Source organism: Aulostomus chinensis, chromosome 21, assembly GCF_037954235.1.
Source record: "Aulostomus chinensis isolate RoL2024-O1b breed Wild chromosome 21, RoL_Achi_v1.0, whole genome shotgun sequence".
In the NCBI taxonomy this organism is placed as follows: domain Eukaryota; kingdom Metazoa; phylum Chordata; class Actinopteri; order Syngnathiformes; family Aulostomidae; genus Aulostomus; species Aulostomus chinensis.
The window spans coordinates 11,205,203-11,225,330 of NC_141340.1; the positions used below are offsets into that span (position 1 = coordinate 11,205,203).

The window sequence follows — 20,128 nt, forward strand, 5'->3', positions numbered from 1 at the left end:
AAAACACACACTAAAAGCTGCCTACCAGCGAGCTGTTTGCCCATGTTCTCCAGCTCTTTAGAAAACAGGGAGTCACCAAGTAGCAGGCCCGTCTGCCCGACAGAGCTCCCACCTCTCAGAGCCTTCAGATCAGCCTCCCAGACAGCCTGACGCTAGTTAGCGAGGGGAACAGAGAAGAGAGAAAGTCACATTAAAACAGAGACCCTTCAATTAACTCTTTATATAATTTTCAGCTATTGCTGGGAATATCTGAGCCATATCTCCTGGAAAAAAAAGAGCCAATTATTATTTTATAGGCTTTAGCAAAACACAAGAAACCACAGCAAGTGTAGATGAAAGCGAACAGCACGCAGTGTTTAGTGAATGTGGGACGTTTGACTCTCAGCAGTGGTTCGGGACTTTTTTTTTATACTTTTTGTACTGAACCTATACGAGCTCACACTAGACGGCTGGCAAAGAGCCTGACGGCAGCAAATTTCTGCAGTGAAATGATAAATCAGACATTTTGGATCACTTCACAATGGGCTGTAACACAAGCCCCCTGCAGTATCAAAGATGATCGTATTTAAAAAGCAAAAAAAAAATAAAAAATAAAAATGAATGAATTCTAAAAAAGCAGATTGGAACACTTAAGGGTTGCTGCTTTGGCCTTGCTTTTACTTCTCCCCAGCCAAATGTATGATTTGGAAAGAGACCTATTAGACAGCCTGGGGTTTGCCAAGTCCTGGAATGGCAGCATGCCTAATCCGACTATTTATTGGTTTGATGGGACACAAGTGGCCAGATGATCTGTTAAGCCAATGGAGCAAGTGCACACCAGCTTCAAGGACAGGTGAGACATAAAATCTGTCAGCTGTATTTCTACCCCCCCCCCCCCCCATGAGGTTGGTTTACATTAGATACAGCACGCCGCGACTCCTCCGATGCCAGCACTGACGTCATTTGATGTGCTAAGTCTTTAATGAGAGACAGGGCTGACTTGACAAAGTGCCGACGTGGACCAAAGACTTTTTTAAAGATGTGGGAGAACTGGTGATGCACCGTGTTGTTCTCCAGCAACCTGGGACAGAACAGGCAGAGGACTGAGACTCTGAAACCTTGTTCTCAAAGGAAGAGGTCTGATGGAAAACAAGCTGAGAGCTGCTAAATGACAAAGAGTGAGTCCCAGGCTCTGCGGTATCGATCTCTGTGCCTGTCACATACATAAGGCGCTCTGTGGCAGCACAAGCTAATCCCTAATTACAGCCCCCATAAAGCACAGAGATGGGTTCAAATTTACAACTGCATCCCCTCCCCAACACTATTTCTTTTTGGTTGTAGCACCCCCATCCTCCCACCCCCCAATCCAATAGCATGACATCATCTTGTCCTGCTCTCACTCTGGGCCTTCTTAGCTCTGGCAAAAAAGGCCACCAACAGTTTCCAAAATGCATTTATAGAACTTTTATTATAGTGTGAGTTATTATATAGAACTGCATCCCTTCTAATATTGTTGGTGTAGACTAATTGATATAGATTTAGTTTTGCCAGCATCAACATTAGCATTAGTGTTACTTTCATCAAGGAAAACCAGACTACAAGCTGCTACACTTTTCAGATTTTCACAACTAAAACAAGACAAAAAGGAATAAAAATCAAATAGACTAAAATGAGGCTAAAACTAAAGTCTGGAACACACTGAAGATGTGTTACATGACGTGTTACCTTTTTTAGCACAGGTGAGGGATTTTTCAGAAGAAATATTGCCTCCATTGCAGCACAAACAGAATTGTTTTTAGGCACATTCTCTTATTTGAATGATGGGTGGGTTGGGGGGGGGGCCCACACATCATACAATGACAAAAGAAAAATAGACCAAAACATTAACAAAGCATTTTTCATGATTTTTGAAACGAAAAATAACTCATATGCTTCCATTTTAGTAGCGCTGAACAAGAAGTGAAATTACACCTTTATTTCCGTTAACACATTAAGGCCCATTAACTGCACCACCAATTCCTGTCCCACTCATTCCTTGACCACACAAAACATCAACACACACATTTCTCCTCCACAACAAATAACCTGAACACAACTGGCTGAAATATTGATAGCAGCAGCACAAACTGACCGGCTGACAGTCCCATGAATCTTAGCACAAAACCTCTTCCGGTATAAACCACAGCCACTTCCAGGCTTCCATGTGAAAAGAGATTGGAAAAACAGCTAATGACAACTTGTTACACCGCTAAAATAGACTTTTAGTCAACTACAGTTTGACTAAGTAAAAACAGGATGAGGAGGACATTTGACACAAGACTGAATTAGATAATGGCTGCCCAAATAAACATTAATTAACTCACCACACGCTTCACTGTCCACTCCAGGACAGACTACACTGTAATCAGGACCATATCTGCTGGAGACGGGAGTCTGGTGGTACCATAGCGTCTGCAAGCAAGCCACCTCCCAAGATACCATCAATACATAAACACAATACAATCAAAATATGACAGTTGTTTCATCAAGTTTAGTGAAGTCATCACACATATTTACAAAATCAGCTGAGCGACGTCAACATAGTCAAACAGAAGACAGCAAGTCTCAATAACAGGGAAGGACTTGATTACACACAAACAATGGAACTGATGAAAAGCAGCTCTAGTGTCCTTATCAGAAACGAAGACATGTTCCAACTTTTCATCCTCTGCTTAGACTTTAATCTACAGAGACAACAAGATGTTAAGAAATGCCTTTTCATGCACCGAAATGGAGCGGAGCTATGATTTGCAATGACTTATGAGTATATTAATGTCAGTGGCGCAAAACACAAGCTCCATAATCCCTCCTTCCACTAGGACTCAACTAGAAAAAGAGAAAAAAAAAAAGGGGGAAAAACCCCTCTGGTGATGCTTCTGCCCAACTAACAAACATGGATCGTGTTTCTCACAAAATTGATTCCATGTTGAGAGCAAACAAGACAGGGGAGAGAGAGTGGATGGAAGTCTGGAATTAAATATTTTATAGCCTGCATGTGTGCCGCTATATGTGTGTGGTCAGTAATAATAATCACCACAATCTGGGGTCTGGTCCAACGTTGCCCTCCACACAACAAGAGCTGCTCAGGCTGTGTGCATGCAGACGCAGACCTCAAACATGGCTGGTCTGGGACGGAGGTTTGAGCCCACTGCTGGCTTTGTAAATCACTATTGATGGACTCTCTTGTTGTGGTCAGACCAGAGTAGCACAGAGACCGTTATAGACACACATACAGCTACACACACAACCACATATAAAGCAACACAGAGACAGAGAGGTGAGCTGTCTCTCCATATAAAAACGTTATTATTTTAAGCTTTTAACTGGGAACCTCCTGATTGATCCAATAGATAGCTGGCGTGATTCTACAAGGTAGTTTTTTTCATCGCAGATTATATTAAATACAATGTACCTTTGCTGCAGGAACTTTGTTGCCCACGTTGTTCTGTTTCTACAATTGCTGTTGTCAGTCACGATGCTTTCACCAACCAGCTAACCAGATGCAGTGTTTCTTTCAAGCTCATCGATGTAAAATGACCCCAAAAATCACCACAACCTCTTAACGCCGCATGGTGGTGAAATTGGTCACCACAGAAACATCCTTTTGTTGTGGTGGACACACGAAATCCCTGGATCAGGAACATAATGCTCTGGTTGGTAGTTAACGTTGTTTTGTGGTGTAGAAAACTTTTTTTTTTTTTTTTGCCTTTTCCCAATGTTTTCATGAATTGGACATCACCAGATCACCCTACTAAGCTGGCCTAGCCATTGCTTGGGGCCTATCAGAGCACATGCTCCCTCAGTTGCATTTGTACCTGAGGAGGAGCTTCATCAGGAGGGTGTAGCATGTGCAAAGCTTGCGCCATTACCTCCAGGTTGTTTGCCACCTAACACGCTACCACAACGACCAGAGGGTGCGCTAATGCAGCAACCAGAATTTCAATGCTCATCTGACTTCCCATCTGCACACACGGCCAGTTGACCTTTTGCTGACACCTGGCCATTAATGCACATGCTGCCATCACAGTTTGTAGCAACAACACTCAGAGATTCTGAGCTCAGAATGCCGTGGACAAGCCTCAGGTTATAGTTTCAGAATTTCAAAAACGGCAAAATGATGTATATGGAGTATATGTAACTGATACGAGGTATCCTGAGAGGCCGGCTTATCCCATTTCCAAACCACACCTCACAGAGCCAAATGTCCCCGGTGGATTAAAGTATGCAGCAAGACAAAGTCAAGTCAGCTGTCTCCAAAAGTTGTGTAGAGTCTCTTTAGTTATCCCTCTGAAACTGACAGCTTCCATTGTTCTCGGGTCATTGCGCCAATTGTTTGTCCAAGTGAGCAACAGACAACTACGGAGGCAGGTCTTAGCGATCGCTAAACTGTTACAGTATGGATGCCAAACCAAGCCAGAGGCAACATTGGAAGTCAGACCAGTGGCCCTCCATTGTTAACTGGCAACACAATAGACTGCTTCTCAACCTGGGCACCCTACAAATCATTCACTGGCAAAAGCCTCTTCAATGAAAACGAGCATTCTAAATGAGGCTGCACTTCTAAGACGAATGGACGAGTGCCACTTTAGCTCTGCAAAGCCAGACAATATCATATGTTGTTTACACTTCAGAGATCTCAAGAACATCCAAATTATGAAATTAGAGGAAAAGAAAGAACAGCAAGTACTGCGTAGGTGTGGAAAGGACTGAAGTAAGAGGAGAACATCCAGGAGCTGGTGTTTCCATCGGTTCTGACTTGACTGATTAGAACCCCCTCAGTCAAGCATTAAGAACGAGGCAAACTGTGTAGGTTTCAAAGAACTGGTTTTGCTGTACGAGCTCCCTCTAGCTTGCTTGCAGACCCAGAGGCAGATAAAGGATATGAGGGGTAACACTCAACGTTTAATGAGTTCCTGTTGTTTTGGCTTGCAGCTGAATCACTTAATGGATTTTATGAACTGTACACAGGCTCACCAGTCCAACTGCTGAGTTAGCACAGCCACAAGCAGGCAGACAATAACACAATTAGATTTTTATACAAACATTACAAAGAAAAGACTGTATGACTGATGTCCAGCCCCCCACTCACAGAGGAGTAGCTGATGGTAGAATTAATGTTGCGCCAATAAGAGTACAAAGGATTGTTTGCAAGGAATCCAAATGTTCAATTAGGAAGTAGCCGTACGGTATGTTCTGTTAGAATATTCCATGGTTAACTTTATTGGATAATGTAGATATAACTGGGTTTTGAAACAGAAGCATCACAATTCAATCAAGGTGTGGTTTGGACAGAACTAACTTCTTCCTCTGGCAACTCCACGTTGAGAACACGAAACACGTATGTGACATCAATATGGGGATTGCGCCCCCTAGTGAAGCTCTATCTCGTGTAAATTGCAGCGGGTACCTTGTCAGCTAAACAGAAGGGCAGCATGATTTATGAAACAATATCCATTTGGGATTATTTGTGAGTAATATAGCAATATCATAGGGAATATTAAACTTTTACTTCATTATTTTCCAGCTGGTCCAAAACGCTGTTGCCTGCGTGTTGACGAGAACTAGTTGAAGAGACCATATCTCTCCTGTACTGGCTTCTCTACATGGCTCCCTGTCAAATTCAGAATAGAATTCAAAATTCTCCTTCTAACATACAAAGTCCTCAACAATCAGGCTCCTTCATTACCTGACAGAGCTCATAGTCCCTTATTACCCAGCTGGAACCCTTCACTCCCAGGATGCAGGGTTACTTGTGGTCCCTAGAGTTTCTAAAAGTAGAATGGGACCCAGAGCCTTCAGCCATCAAGTTCCCTTCCTGTGGAACCGTCTCCCAGTTGCGGTCCGGAAGGCAAACACCCTCTCTACCTTTAAGAGCAGACTTAAGACCTCCCTTTTTGATCAGGCTTATAGTTGGGCTGCTTAGGCTGGCCCTTAGATATGCTGCTATAGGCTTAGACACTGGTGCACTGGGCTTCTCTCTCCTCCTCTCTGTCCTCCTATATGTGTCATACATAAATCACACTCATATGTGTTACTAACTCGTCTTCATTTTCGGAGCCTTCAGGCTTCCCGCATCCCAGATCCCGGGTGCTGCTGGAGGAGGCTGCAGACCTGAAGAGGCTCAAGCTGCCACCAGTAGCACCACCTGCTCACGTCACGTCATTCATGTTGAGCCTGGATCTGCTCAATGTTCCTGCCTGTTAAAAGGAAGGTTTTGTCACCGCTGTTGCCTGATGTGCTGCTCATGGAGAATTGTTGGGTGTAAATTCATTGAAGGAGTGAGGTACTAGAGCTGCTCTACTTGTAAAGTGTCATGAGAGAACTTTACTTGTGATTTGGCGCTAAACAAATTAAACTGACTTGACTGGACTATTCTCATTTTCATTGAAAATCCCATTTTAAATAATTATGGTGTATTTAAGTAGGATTCTATCGAACAAAGAAGGATTTTTCATCTGTAAAAGATGATGTTTAGGTTGGGCATCTCTGCAGCACTGCAATTTTTAATTGAAAATGGTATTTTGACACACAGTTAATCTCAAACAAATACTAAACCTTCCTCTGATTTGTAAATCACAGTTTGCCAGCGATATGGGATTCATTTAGATTTTTGATTGGCCCTACTCAACACTCAAACATGGTCCTTCCATGCTGTCTCCCAGAAGCTCTACCCCCAATTCACAGACGTACATCACCAAGGCAACAACACAACCAAGTATGCTAGCTGCAGCCACTTCCTCCACACAGCAGCTCGCAACTTCATATCTCCACAGCCAAATAAGACTCTCCCCCAATTCAGGCACACACAAATATCCAAGACAACATTACAAACAACTGTTCATGCTGACCAAAAGAGAAATATGACAAAGATGAGTAATTCATAGGGAATTCGCGTTGCTATAGCAAGTAAGCTATTTTGGCCAACTTGGCACAGCGATGTCCCAGATGTTATTTGCATTTCATGACTGTGACGGTGTAGCTCTGGTCCTCACTGGCAAGGATGCGGCTGGGTGTTGTATCGTGTGTTGCTGATTGGTCGGGATGGTGTTGTGTGTTTGTTTCCCCATTCTCAGAGCCAGACCTGTACCGGGAGATATTCGCTGAACTGACAAAAAGGGTATTGGACTGGAACCTCTGACTGCATCTAGAAGTAGAACCACTAATAAGTGTAAATCCTAACCAACCTTTGGACTTGAACACTGCACCAGAGCTACCTATGCTCTAAATCACAAAGCTTTGCTCAGAGGATTACCATGCATGTACAACTGTGGGCTTGTGGGAAGAAGACTGGTGCCAAATAGAAAAGCCATACAGTGTATCGCCTGAAACTCGGCCAACTTGCCCTGGAAACAAAAATAAACCATGACAACAGCTCTGCCTTGTATCATACACATGGCATTGCATCACTCCAATTTTCCTATTTTTACCATACAAATGAACAGTTTCCCCTGGCAGATTTTATGATGGTAACACCCATTCAACTGAGAGCAGAATTTGATTAAAACGTATCACTTAACACTGGCGAAGGAAACTGTAGAAGAATTTCTGAGGGAACTTGCTCCGGCTTTTGGAAAGTTTTTGTCTTTATGGGGCATTTATCACCTCAAGGAGCTGGCAGAGGCAGGGGGCCTGTCAGACTAATAATAATAACCATTAACAGTATTTACTTTCCAAAATTGCCAAACATTTCGCGCGGACACTAAGGAAAACTACAACCCAAGGCAAACTTCACTTAGGATGATGAAATTTGCTAAACATTAAGTTCAAAACTTGATACCCCAAAAAAGTTTAAAGTGCGTTCTTTCAGATGCTGTTTTTGGTTGTATCTTAAATATCTTTAAAAGAATGATCAGATTAATCAACTTAATAGATTTTCAAAAGTGAACTTGGGTCTACCTGAATAAATCTGTCATGCTGCATTCAATTAAAAAAAAAAAGGCTTATGAAAGAATTGCATGCATCCTATCAGCCACACTAAAGCATTAACAAATTGTATTTGCCCTTCAGAAAGAGTCAAACATAAGCAATCAAACACCAAACAACCAAATGAGCTACAGTAGGTGACCAGAGAGAGTTGTTTTCCATCTGGGATGCACATTAGTGGCTCAGTCTGAATTGTGCCAGACGGATTAACCTACAGTGATATGGAGAGCTTAGTCTCTTGTTATAAGCAGCAAATAAAGTTTAAAGTAAATAAAACGAGCTTGAATATGAGACAAATAATAGTAAAACAGACGCTCTCCGACCTAAGGTGACACTCTCGGTCTGGAAGACAGTTTGTCGAAGATGAAATATGAGAGTAGTTTGTTTGTTATGCTGCACAGTTTCTTTTATTCCTGCATGGTGGCTTGTGTACTTGGCCTGGTCCATACGACTTCCGACACCAGGCTTTGATTCGACGGGGCCTTCGGTCTCTTAAAGTCTGCTCCCAGTTAGTCTGGAGCCTCTCTGCATCTGCTGCGCACACGGAGTAATGTCTTGGCTCCAAACCCTTTTCTTTTCTTTCTTTAAAAAATGCCGTAAAAAAACGTCTTGTCTAACACTTAGATTGGGCAATTATTTAACAACAAAAAAAAAAAAGGTATTGGCTTTTTGGGGTGGGGGGGGGGGGGGGGGTAATTATACAAAGGTACCGGCATCGTAGCTGACTGCTTTATTAACAGCATGTGAGTCTGCGTGTGTCCAAGAGTGGTGTGTGCTGCATTAAGCCTCTATAGAATTTTAGCCCAAAGCATATGAGGTTATCACGCAATCCTGCTTGTACTCCTGTAAGCCGTAAATATTTTGGTCCATTGTATAAAACTTCTAAATCAGTTCCAATTGTCCTTGTGTCACCAGATATTCTTTTCTTTCTTTTAGCCTCGCAGTGCCCTGAGAGGACGGCAAAGCGATATAGGGAGATTTCTAATTGAGGTATCACTTATTCAGCACTATCAACTGTTATGCACGCTGGAATAACCACATGATGAGGGATCGTTTTGCTTGGATCTTGTCCTATTAATGAGAAGCTGGAGGTGGTTTTCGCTCGCTCTCAGACAATAGAAGCTGAGGAGGAGAGAGTGACGTGGTAACTGATGGATGTAAAGTGATCTTAATTGTTTCGTGATGGATGCAGGGAGGACACTTACAGAGCCTGACACTTGAGACATGGCCTCGCATTCCTGCAACCGTCCCGCCACTGCGTCCACCCCGGGCAATGGGGCTGCTCCAGACAACACACACATAAAAAGGAGAATGACATAGCAAAGCGTGAGACTGCTTGAAAGGGAGAAAGTGAACATGGACTGTTTGGTGACTTACATGAGATGTCAGGTACAGCTTGTTCAGATATGTGAGGCCTGTGCTCTTCTTCAGATCTGCTCTCTGATAGGCTGTCACCCTGCAACCTGGAGAGAAGACATGCACAATGTACACACTGTGTGTTTAGATAATTATCACAAACCTGAAGGGAACGTTTGGAAATTGGATGTCAGATAACAAGATGTCGTCTAAGGTGATGAGATAAAGAGGAAGTGAGTTTCTTCGGTTTGCAATCTGGGATCAAAAGTTGACCTTGGAGCTTCTCGCTTCATTGACCTTAAACCTGAAATAGTGTGTTCACATGCAACCAAAAGAAATGCAGTATTATGGGGCATGGATAAAACCCCGCACAGCTCACTTGTGTCTCGGCAGTATTCTTTGTGCAAAGGAAAACCTGGCACCCAGGTTCTGTTTCCTGTTAAATCATCACGATACTATGTTCCATACCCTTATAGATTTTTTTCAAAGATATGTTTGGAGCAAAAGGAGAGGATGTCTGAGATTTGGCTGTCTCCTTCAGGAGCTGAGAGATTTAGGAGTCTCTGATATAGGTACAGTGTGGGTGAAAGACAAACAGTGAACGGATTGCTGTTTCAGCTGGAAAATGAACATGTTACAGTGTATGTGCAGACTTCTGCACACCAATTCACACACTCAACAACAGCATGGGATAAAAACAGTCTTTATTTTTCTAAATGCATGTTAATCATGCTATATATTACATGTAATGACATACTACTTAAGCTTCAAATGCCCTGCATGTTATTACCGCGTCATTAGCGCAACCATTAAGACAAAGGAAAGCAATCCAGAAGCATCAACGCTGCAGGGTCTCTCGGTTTCTACCTCTACCATGAGGGTAAACGCAGACCACAGCTTTTAAAAGTGTATTATATTTCTTTCCTTCTTTATACAACCTTCTCCCTGTCTGTTATTCCCTTTAATGATCTTTATAAGACTATTAAAAAGTAGCCATGATGACTATCACAAGGTCTTCCCATTCTCCAAACAAAAGCTTCTCAAAGCCACATGTCCTGTATGCCATTCCCTCTGAACATGAAAACAATTAATTTAATGAGAGCTACAAGCCCAAAAAGGAGGTTTGTTGAGATCAATTCCATTTCCTTGGACTGCCCTGCCAACTTCTCCGGACTGTGCCCGAGATCTGGGATGCGTTTGCACACAGGAGGTTTTGTGGTGGGGGCACGTAGCCATTAGAGGAACTGATTGGGTGCATGAAGGAGGTGGATGGAGGCTAGCGTAGCCCAAGAGACCAAGACATGCCCACAACACAAAGGCCGCATGGCACTTTACACTTCAACCAGCCAGAAAAGAGCCACAGGAAGCAGCGTGTTTCATGACCTGCCACTGCTGGTTAGGAGCCACACAGGCTGACTGGACTGTGTGGTGATGTGGGACAATTTATGGACGGAAAGAGCGGAAAAGGTGATCAAGGAAGGTATATTATCGGATCATTGTAGTCTAATTAGATAGCATTTTTGGCTTCTTGGAATGCCCTGTGAGATTAAAGGTTGAACTTGACCACAGGGGAGTCAGTTGAACTCAGAAATGAGGCTGGAAATGAAAAACACTCACTGGGGAGGAACTGTCTACCCTCACGCTACGGAGGTAAGTATTGCTTGCTGCTTGAATTTGGACTGTGTTGTAAATGAAAACATGTAGTAAACACAACATACTTAACAAAGAGTACAAAGAGTTCAGGATGCCGGATTGATTGATCCAAAAGAACTGAGTTTAACTCTGCTTGCCTGAAGTTTGATCAGCTCATGACGAAGGACTTTCAACTACGTCCAAAACAACCCACTTGAGATAGTCCTGTGATAAGAATCCACTCAATCAGTTAGGACCTTCATTTTAAATGAAATGAAATAACTTGAAAAAACTGAGGTTATAAAGATGGAAAAACTGAGTGCCGCACTGCTGTCTGCAGGTGAAACACAACCGTGCTGGGCCACATGTTATTCTTCTCCAGGTTGGCCACATGTCGAGCCAGGTTTTAAATGTGTTTCTGGGAAAACCATCAAGGCAGAGTGCCGATGAATACAGCTCAAAAAGTGTGTGTCAGCCTCTCCAAAAGTGCTTGGTGACCTCTGCCCTCACTATCTCCTCTTCATAGGAACTCCGTGCATGCAAGAACATGCATGCGTCTGTTTTTATGAGAGGATTCATGAATGACTCTGCGTGTGCATACATCTGCACACCCCCCCGATTTTCTCTAGAAAAGTTGTGCGTGCAACACTTCCAGCTAATGGATCTATTTATGGCCCTTGCACTCACCAAAAATGACATTTGGCAATATAATTTGGGACGCATTTTTTGGTCAGGTTAAAGAGGACGAAGCAAGAATTTGGCCAAACCAGAAGGAGACAGCGAGAGAGTGAGATGCCTGACGTTTTAGTCATGAAAAAGAAAAACCTCAAGATCTCGCCTGACTGACTCCAGATACAGATGCAGCTTCACTCTGCCAGCAATAAACCAAAAGGTATAAACTATGCGCTTAAAAACATCCAGTCGATAAACCGCCAGCAAACAATCCGCTGATACCATTCATTCCCCAGCAGAGCCCTCCGAAAACACCCCGCTGTGTGTGTGTGTGTATGTGTGTGTGTGTGCGCATCCGACGTGATAAGCAGTGTGAATGAAAGAGGAGTTGGAAACAAACAAATTCCAGACCCCAAACAGAGAAGGCCATGCAGGTAGATGTGCGCCTGGCGTCTCATCGAACAGATACCCCGTTTATCTTTGACTGGCATCAAGGAAGAGTCCTGCCCACACCTGCCTGTGGTATCACACCCAGCTCAGAAACATGAGTGCTGAACTGATGCCGGGGATCGAGGTGGGGGGGACAGGAAATGTGTCAGAAGAAACAAAATAAAGAGAGTGATAAAGCAGGAGAGAATAATAACGAAGCTGATTCGTGACAACAAAAGACAGAGGAATGCATTTAAGATTTTATTCTCTACTGAATCCCGAAGCAAGCTACTTCTGATACAGACACACAGAGGGGAGGTTGTGGTGGGAAGGATCGCATGGTAAAGACAACAAAATATGGGTTGCAGTTGTATCATCAGTTTTTTTTGGCAAACCTGGAGGTTAGCATCTCCATGGGTTCCCTCCACTGAAAGCCAATGAAGACTTTTATATTTCACTTTGGACAGTCATATAGAGTCAGCTCTGCGGTGAACTAAAGTTAACAAGTTAGTTTTATTCATCACCAGGTTAAATGCGACTGTTAGAAGTACAAACTATGTAAAGCTAAGGAGCTACACCACATGAATGAAACTTCACCACAAGGAGCTGCACGCCTCCTCTGTTTTTGGCTTGATGTTTAATGTCCTTGACAACCTCTGTGGTCCCGTTTAGCCACTTGTTAGCGACCACCATTTTCAAGACAAGGAGCTTTGAAATACACTAGTATTTACGAACACATTTTCTGCTACAACAACATTATTCCTACGCAAACGAAATGTGTGGTATCCTCTCAAGATGGAACATAAAAAAAGGAAACTTTTTCATGTTTTTCCAACCCACATTTGTGAAACTTTAACACCACGCACGGAGAGGCAGCAGTGGACGCATCACCTCAACACGGCAACTTAACTGTCAATACTGTCTAATCGAAAGCTTCTAGTCTGACAGATCTAACATTAATGTTAAAGGTGCTAGCCAAGCCGCCAGAGCAAGCACCATCTGTGGAGGTAGAGCCAGCACACAGCGACAGGTAGAGTGTTTCAGGGCATACAGGACTTCAAAAGTTAAGGAACCTCTGACATAGACAAAAAGGTTAAGGTATCTCAAGCTCGTGTGAACCACATCCTTATTTCAGCCACTGAAAGTAAACCCATCCAAAAATCTTGCTGATCTTCAAAAGAGGGAACCGGGATGTTCAACAATGCTGATTTTCAGGGTTTTAGGACTCCCTCCTGCACCAGCTTTTTAACGTTATTTACCTGGCACATCTTGAGCAGATGTTCAGTGTAACTTTGGCCTGCGGTTCAGCCTGATAGGAGCTGCGTCCCTGGCTGAACTTGCTGCCAGATGGAGCCAACCCCGTCACGCCCTCCATCCGCAGGTCATCTAGGTCCTCTACATAAGAAGGGAGTAAAGAGAGACACACAGTGGGGAGACAGACAGAGGAGGAGGAAACCAAGAAAAAGGGAGTGAAGACAAGACCGAGACAGCACAGTCATTAATCATCCTTCGGTCTCTCTCTTGTCAATATGATGCCCCGGTGATGAAAATCTGCTCGGAGCCAGAGGCAAGCAAGCATGCACATCACAGTACATAAACACGGAGGACACATCCTGCTGCCGGGCTTCCCTTACATGCACTATACACTCCCAAACGCATTAACATTTTTAAGATTAGTATTTTTCACTGTCAATAGAAAACATATGGTATAAAGGAGCAGTGTTGATGACACCGGCACACAAACATGGAGGGCACGTGGGAGAACGGGACAAGGAAAATCAGCGTGAAATTAGCGGTGAGGAGACAGAGAGCTGGAAAGTTTCACGTGTCCTCAAGAGCCCTCTTCTATGTATCGGACACACCAGTATTGATCATCCAAACCTCCTCCAGTTTGTTTTTCTCTCAAAGAGATTTTTTTTTTCCACGTACTTTGCATCTCTTTCTTGTGTATATAAATCAAATAAACTTTTTTTTTTTTTAATCATCCGCCCTTAGAATATCTGCTTTATCTCCAAAGTGCAGCTGCTCTCCACTTGAATAATCTCCATATGGGAGCACTGAAAAGTTGGAAGTGTGGCAGTAGATGGAGACTAAACAAGATCTTATTAATGTGCTGGATAGTCAGCATCAAGATGCATGTTGCTTTAATAGAGACGGTAGTAGTAGGATAGGGAAAAAAGCACTGAAGCGCAGGAATATGAGGGGAATATTTTCTGTTGCAAATCAAGAGTGTTGAAATGGCTCATAAATAAAGCGGAGGATCAAAGTCTGAATCAGCTGGGCCAGTTTGGGTTTTTGAATGCATCCTTGGAAGATAAAATATGTTGCAGGACTTTCCGTGTTATGAGAAAGAATAGTGAGTGGGTGTTTGAACTTGGTAAAGCTCTTGTTGAGTCACAGTAAAATTTTGGTCACTATAACAATATTTATAATAACAGAGGAATATTAAGGCCGGGTCGTAAAGTTCATTTTTGGTTCTCACTGCCCGCTCTATTCTCGTAAATACAGTATTGTATGCGCCTGTGTGCCCGGATATTTGAGACCAACATTGATACTTGTCATTTTGAGCTCACGTTACCTGGCCTCTGGTTTGGAGGGAGAGAAAAAGAAACAGGCCTCACACATTGAAAGAGGAGAAGGCATGACGAATCACCTGGATTAGATCAGATGACATTCGCTCATGAGAAATCTCGCTGTGCATCCATCAGCGTGGCGAGGAGCCAGAAAAATCTCACCTGTCTCCTCAGACCAGACAGCAAAACATATAACTGGTCGGGATAATTGATTGTAGCATTTCTACTTCAGACATGATGGATAAAAGTATCAGATAAAAGCCCAAAATGGAAGCTTTCCCTTTTTTTCCCTCCACAATTTCAAGAGCTGTTAAAAATATGATCTGCCACAACTGAACCACTTATTTGTCATTGAACAAGTCCAACAAAATAATTTCAACTCATACTCATGCACTAGATAATATATAGATGAAATTGTGCTTGTCTAAGAAAAATAAATAAAAAAAACTCATGAATATAAATAAAAAAAAATATATCTTATGTTGGAGTGGTTAATCAGCATGTTTGTGTACATTTGAGCCCTAAAAAAGCTTTGTTAGTGCTTTTATTTCCTTTAAAAGACAGACAGTTCTATTTCTGTGACATCTCTTATTTTATACATATATCCAAATAAAACCCTATCACTCACATTGTGTCCACATTGTCTGAGAGTGAGTGTTTGGAGAAGGCCGATTCCTGTAATACCCTAAAGCAGAGTGATATTAAATGTCCCATTCATCACACTATGCACTGGAGGGGGTGGGGACACAGAGAGCCACCAGCAATTTGGGCAATTTAGTGGTCGTGGGAACTGTTTAGTCCTCCATCTTTTTCCTCTTTTCTCATCATCCATTTTCACTTCTTCTCTTTCTCACCATTCTTTCCTTTTTTGGCCAGTGACTAATGTGGCGTGCCAGATCTTCCGTGGGTCACAGCCTGTGATACAAATCATAACTAGACACTTGGAAACATTCACTTGTGAGACTGCAGCTCTGACACACACACACAGAAAGAGACAGAGAGAGAGAGAGAAAGAGAGAGAGAGAGAGAGAGAGAAAGAGAGAGAGAGAAAGAGAGAGAGAGAGAGAGAGAGAGAGAGAGAAAGAGAGAGAGAATGACCTCAGCGTACACAGCTGCCCGTCACCTCAATTCCTGCCTTGTCTTCAAAACCCTCTGGTCAAGATAAAAATGACAAAAGACTGAAAGAAAAGCTTGTGGTTGAAGAGAAAGCTAATCTCAGACACGCAAAGGTCACTGAGATAAACAAAGAGTTTAGTCCATCGTGTACATCCCTGCACACAAACCAGATTAGACTGAGCCTTAACACAACAGAGGCTGCAAAACCCACAGCCGTGCTAAAACAAGTTGCTCCACATTAGCAAGAGTTCTGGGAGCGATGAGCAGGATATGGAGGAGGAAACAGGGAAGGCTCCAAGTACCAGCCACTGTAAAAGTTCCCTCAGGAACTGGGTTTCATCCTCCAACTGTACCATTCTTCTATGAAATGTTTAGACTCTGAAGCAGGACAGGAGAGAGAGGAGATGATCACTGTGCGGTTGGAAAGGCTGAGCTGTCTTTTAGAAAAAGGTCAACATCTCAGAGACAAAAGGCAGAGCAGCTCCTCACTCGTGTAATAACACTGCGAATCATGTAGGTCAGGGAGAGACAGCATCGGGCTGGATTTACTCAGATCTCAAACACTGGGTACTGATTTGGGTGTGCATGATAAAAAGGTTTCATTTTGCAGGTCATCGGCTAAGAAGAAATGTGTGACAACAGGTGCAGGGTGGAAGCGGCAGTACTTAGACGAGGGTTTTGCAGCCGGAGACTGGATGGATCAGCAGTGACGACGACAAAGGAACAGGACGACAAATGTTACATGTGTCTTCTTTAGTCATAGGATACAACAAGGGTTGATTTGCAAAAGTAAAATACGTATAATTAAAATAAATTGTATAATTAAAATAAATTGTGTTCCATAATCCAGTGACTTAATCTAAACATTTAAATAATATTTGCGCTCACGATTCTTGTGCACAGGAATCCAGTCCATCGCTTCATAAAGCCCGCCTTCGGCCTTACTAGGTTCCTCCCTTGTACACAGGAAGGTTACGTTCCTGCTCTTCCAGTCTAATGAAGCTTTCAGAACTTGGGACAATACAACTGAAAAACTCATTTGGAGACCCCAGCAGCACCAGCTGAAGCTCACTGGAATGACCCAGATGAGGTATCGCCTGACTCCTACTGACTTCAAAACTGCCCTTGGCTCATCTTCGACTCCCAGCTTTGCATTGCTGGACAGGTAAGATATTTGTATTTCAGGCTTGTTAATCCCAATGCTCAGCCTGAAATAACCAGTATGCTTTGCGCCCTGGTGTTTTACATCGACATTAAAGCAAACCTGCTCAAACAACAGTCTCAAACACTGTCATGCTCATTTATGAGCCTCAACCCCCAGTGTGCACTCTTGGTAGATGCACATTTGCTGGCAAATGATAACATGTTCGCATGTTTTTGCACACGCAAACGTTTAGTAGTCAGGCCCATAGTGTGTAGATGAGACTCCTGATGATGAGAACAACAGAAATGTCTCTTTATTAGTCAAGAAAAACTGACATTTGCAACCTCAAACACATGGAATTTTTTTTAGATGTGTGTTGACTTGTATATGGACAACGTGCTCAGTTTTCTCGGATAATTTCCATTTCCAAGACGATGAAAAAATTCACTTTTAAAAAGTTTCCTGTGATTATAAACCCAAACTATTCCATAAAACTCTGAATCCCTGATTCATTTCCCGCAGAGGAAGTTTTTTTTACCTCCCGTCAACTCTGCAATGGTGTGATCTGATAAAATCCCACTTCCCACTCCCCAACGGAGCAACCTCTCACATGCAGCTGAGTTTACTTCAGTGCAAAATCCCAAATTTACCCTCACAAATGCTGTTTTCCCCCAAAATCCTACCAAGTCAAACAGGATGGTGCATATCTTCAGGTTCACAATAGTGCCTGGCAGGCCTCCTACACAGTACCACCATGATAACTTTACAGAGTGAGACAAGTTTACGCTGCGACCGTGACACCCTCCCTGGCCTCAGTCTAGACACAACAAACGTCTGTCCACACTCGCCTGCTTGTCAGCCGGTTCCATTTCCACTCCCTGGGCAGGGGGGCAGCCATGCATGCTCCCCCTGTCAAAGGATGAGACATGGCAGATAAATAAAAATGGACCTGCCCTGCAGTGGAGCAATGGAAACTATTTGAGAGATGCAATCCCAACAAAAGGCCCAAGCAACAAGGAATTCCGTGCCGCAATCACTCACTCACTCACTACCGGGGAAGCCAGAAAGGAACAGAACAGAGATAAAGTGTTGCTTCTCTCTCCAAGTTTCCATGTAATTTAATGTTGTTTGGACAGCGACGGACTGACTGGCTCAGAGCAGCTCTTCATGGGGCTAAAAACAGCGCTGGAGTCATATTTAGCGCCTTCGCGTCACAATTAACTTAATGTACACCTTCCTGGGTGATGCGCTGACAGATGTATGAGGTGGAATCATCTATGGCAGACTACCCCACACGTGGAAACACACACACACACCATCGTCTCTATGGCTTTTTGTCAAGTGTGAGTGATCATGTCTCAGCTCTGTGAAATAATTGAATTTCCATTCTTTCATGCGCAGTGGCGACGTCTCGCCACATAGTACTGGCTTCTAATTAATAGCCTCTAAGTGACAGACACCCGTCCTCCTCTGCACCCTCACACACACACACACACACACACACACACACACACTGACATGAAGATAAAAAAGGCTAACAGCACATATTCAACGGGGGGACACACTTTTTTTTGCCGTCACACATTCAACCAGCATTTGTGTTTCATTAAAGCTCAAGCACAAAGCCGCCACTCTCGGCGGTTAGTCGTCACACAGATGTCTTTGATGTGAGTCGCGGCAGAGACACATTTGTTTGGCTTTGTAATAAAAACAATATTCCGGCTTACATTTCATAATTATGTCTCGGCTTTCAATAGCTCTCTGCCTTACTCTCCTTCCATCCAGGCCTAAAAATATGCCTGTTAGGCTTCGAGCCTACACATCTCTGAGTGGCGAATTAGAACCTGATCAGAATCAGATGGGGATGCACATGAGAAGGGTAACATCACAGCTCCAAGGCTGGTGGAAAGTCTTATCGTGGACCTTGGTAAAAACCTCCTTTCAGCTCGCCGTCTAACCACACATTTTGCGGAGATTAGGATGTCACTGTAGACACAGCAGAGTTTGATATATTGATGCATTAGTCATTGTGCTTGGATTGGGTTAAGTGACTTTAGTGGTCGTGTGTTTTGGAAATTTTAACTTCAAATTATTATCTAACTTGTGTTTGAATTACACTTTGATCTTTAGCTTTTTTTTCTCTTTTTTCCTCTTTAATGTACCGTGCTATAAATATATCAAGGCTGTCTGCCAGGACCGAGGCTGCCATCTACAGTTCAAATCTATCAATCAGTTTTATTTATAGAGCAAATTTCATTCAGCATTGGCTTAGTGTGCGTCTCACACACACACACACACACAATAATACATAACATTAATAAAATAAATGCACAGAAAAGAAAGCAAGAAAGAACAGAGAGGTGGGCGATAATGCGTCTGAGCATGAACTGAAATAATTCACTCCTCAAGTTCAAACGTTGGAAACTGCTGTTTTCACCTCCTATTTGTGATAAACACATAGATACAGCAGCAAATCGCTTCACACGCTGTGCTTAACTCTGTGACTCACTTTTAATCTTAAGCCTATATGACGTACTTTCCCCATTTCTTTTTTTTTTTTACTACAAAGCTGCCAGTCACCATATCTACAGTCTTTAGCAGATTAACCAGCAGTGGCACAATGCTTCTATTCACAGTCTTTTATCCATCCTTGGAGATAAAAATCCACACTTGTGTGCGTCTATCTCCTATCTTTCGCCTCCGTCTGGCTACAATAGCCACAATACAGCATCAGCGTGTCCATTCAGCCTCCATTCACAGTTCACGTCAGGCGTGTGAGCTCACTGGAGATGTATAAAGTGGCTGCTGGTATTAAGCCCCGCTCTACGTAATGACTACTGCTGGTTTTATGGTATGATCACAGCAGTCTACTTGCCTATTGGTAATTGCTTCCAGTAATACCACCGTAATACCGCAGCAATTTGCCTCTCGATTAACATATCCATCTGCACTTGTGGAGGCTTTTACAGGCGTCAAATTGGGTGCAGTTAGACTTTTACTAGGGACTTTTTTTTTTTTTCACCATCAGGCAGGCGAAAGCTTCAGAGGTGAACCCAATCCTTTCAAGCATCCAGTGAAAGATTTAGAGCCTGAGTAACGAACGCCGCTGACATTCGCGTTTTCACACACGCACACACACACCTTCCTCTTCTTTCAATACACCATAATGATACGCCTGTGTTATTTGTTTATAAGGTTTCCCAGGTAACTGTTGTGTCTCGGGCAAAAGAAGAAGGGGGCAATGGTGGTGATGGGATAGTGTGTG

General features: G+C 43.1%; 1 protein-coding gene across 3 annotated transcripts in view; it reads right to left on the reverse strand.

The window, feature by feature from the left end:
• The window catches only part of c21h8orf34 (chromosome 21 C8orf34 homolog), a 63,757-nt gene that overhangs the window by 11,973 nt on the left and 31,656 nt on the right, over positions 1-20,128 (reverse strand). For all 3 annotated transcript variants that reach the window (XM_086191753.1, XM_086191752.1, XM_086191754.1), the window contains exons 8-11: positions 13,290-13,425; positions 9,319-9,404; positions 9,147-9,220; positions 26-152 (exon numbers count right to left, since the gene is read on the reverse strand). In XM_086191753.1, the coding sequence (XP_086047879.1) occupies positions 26-152; positions 9,147-9,220; positions 9,319-9,404; positions 13,290-13,425 (423 nt within the window). The remainder of the gene's footprint in view (positions 1-25; positions 153-9,146; positions 9,221-9,318; positions 9,405-13,289; positions 13,426-20,128) is intronic.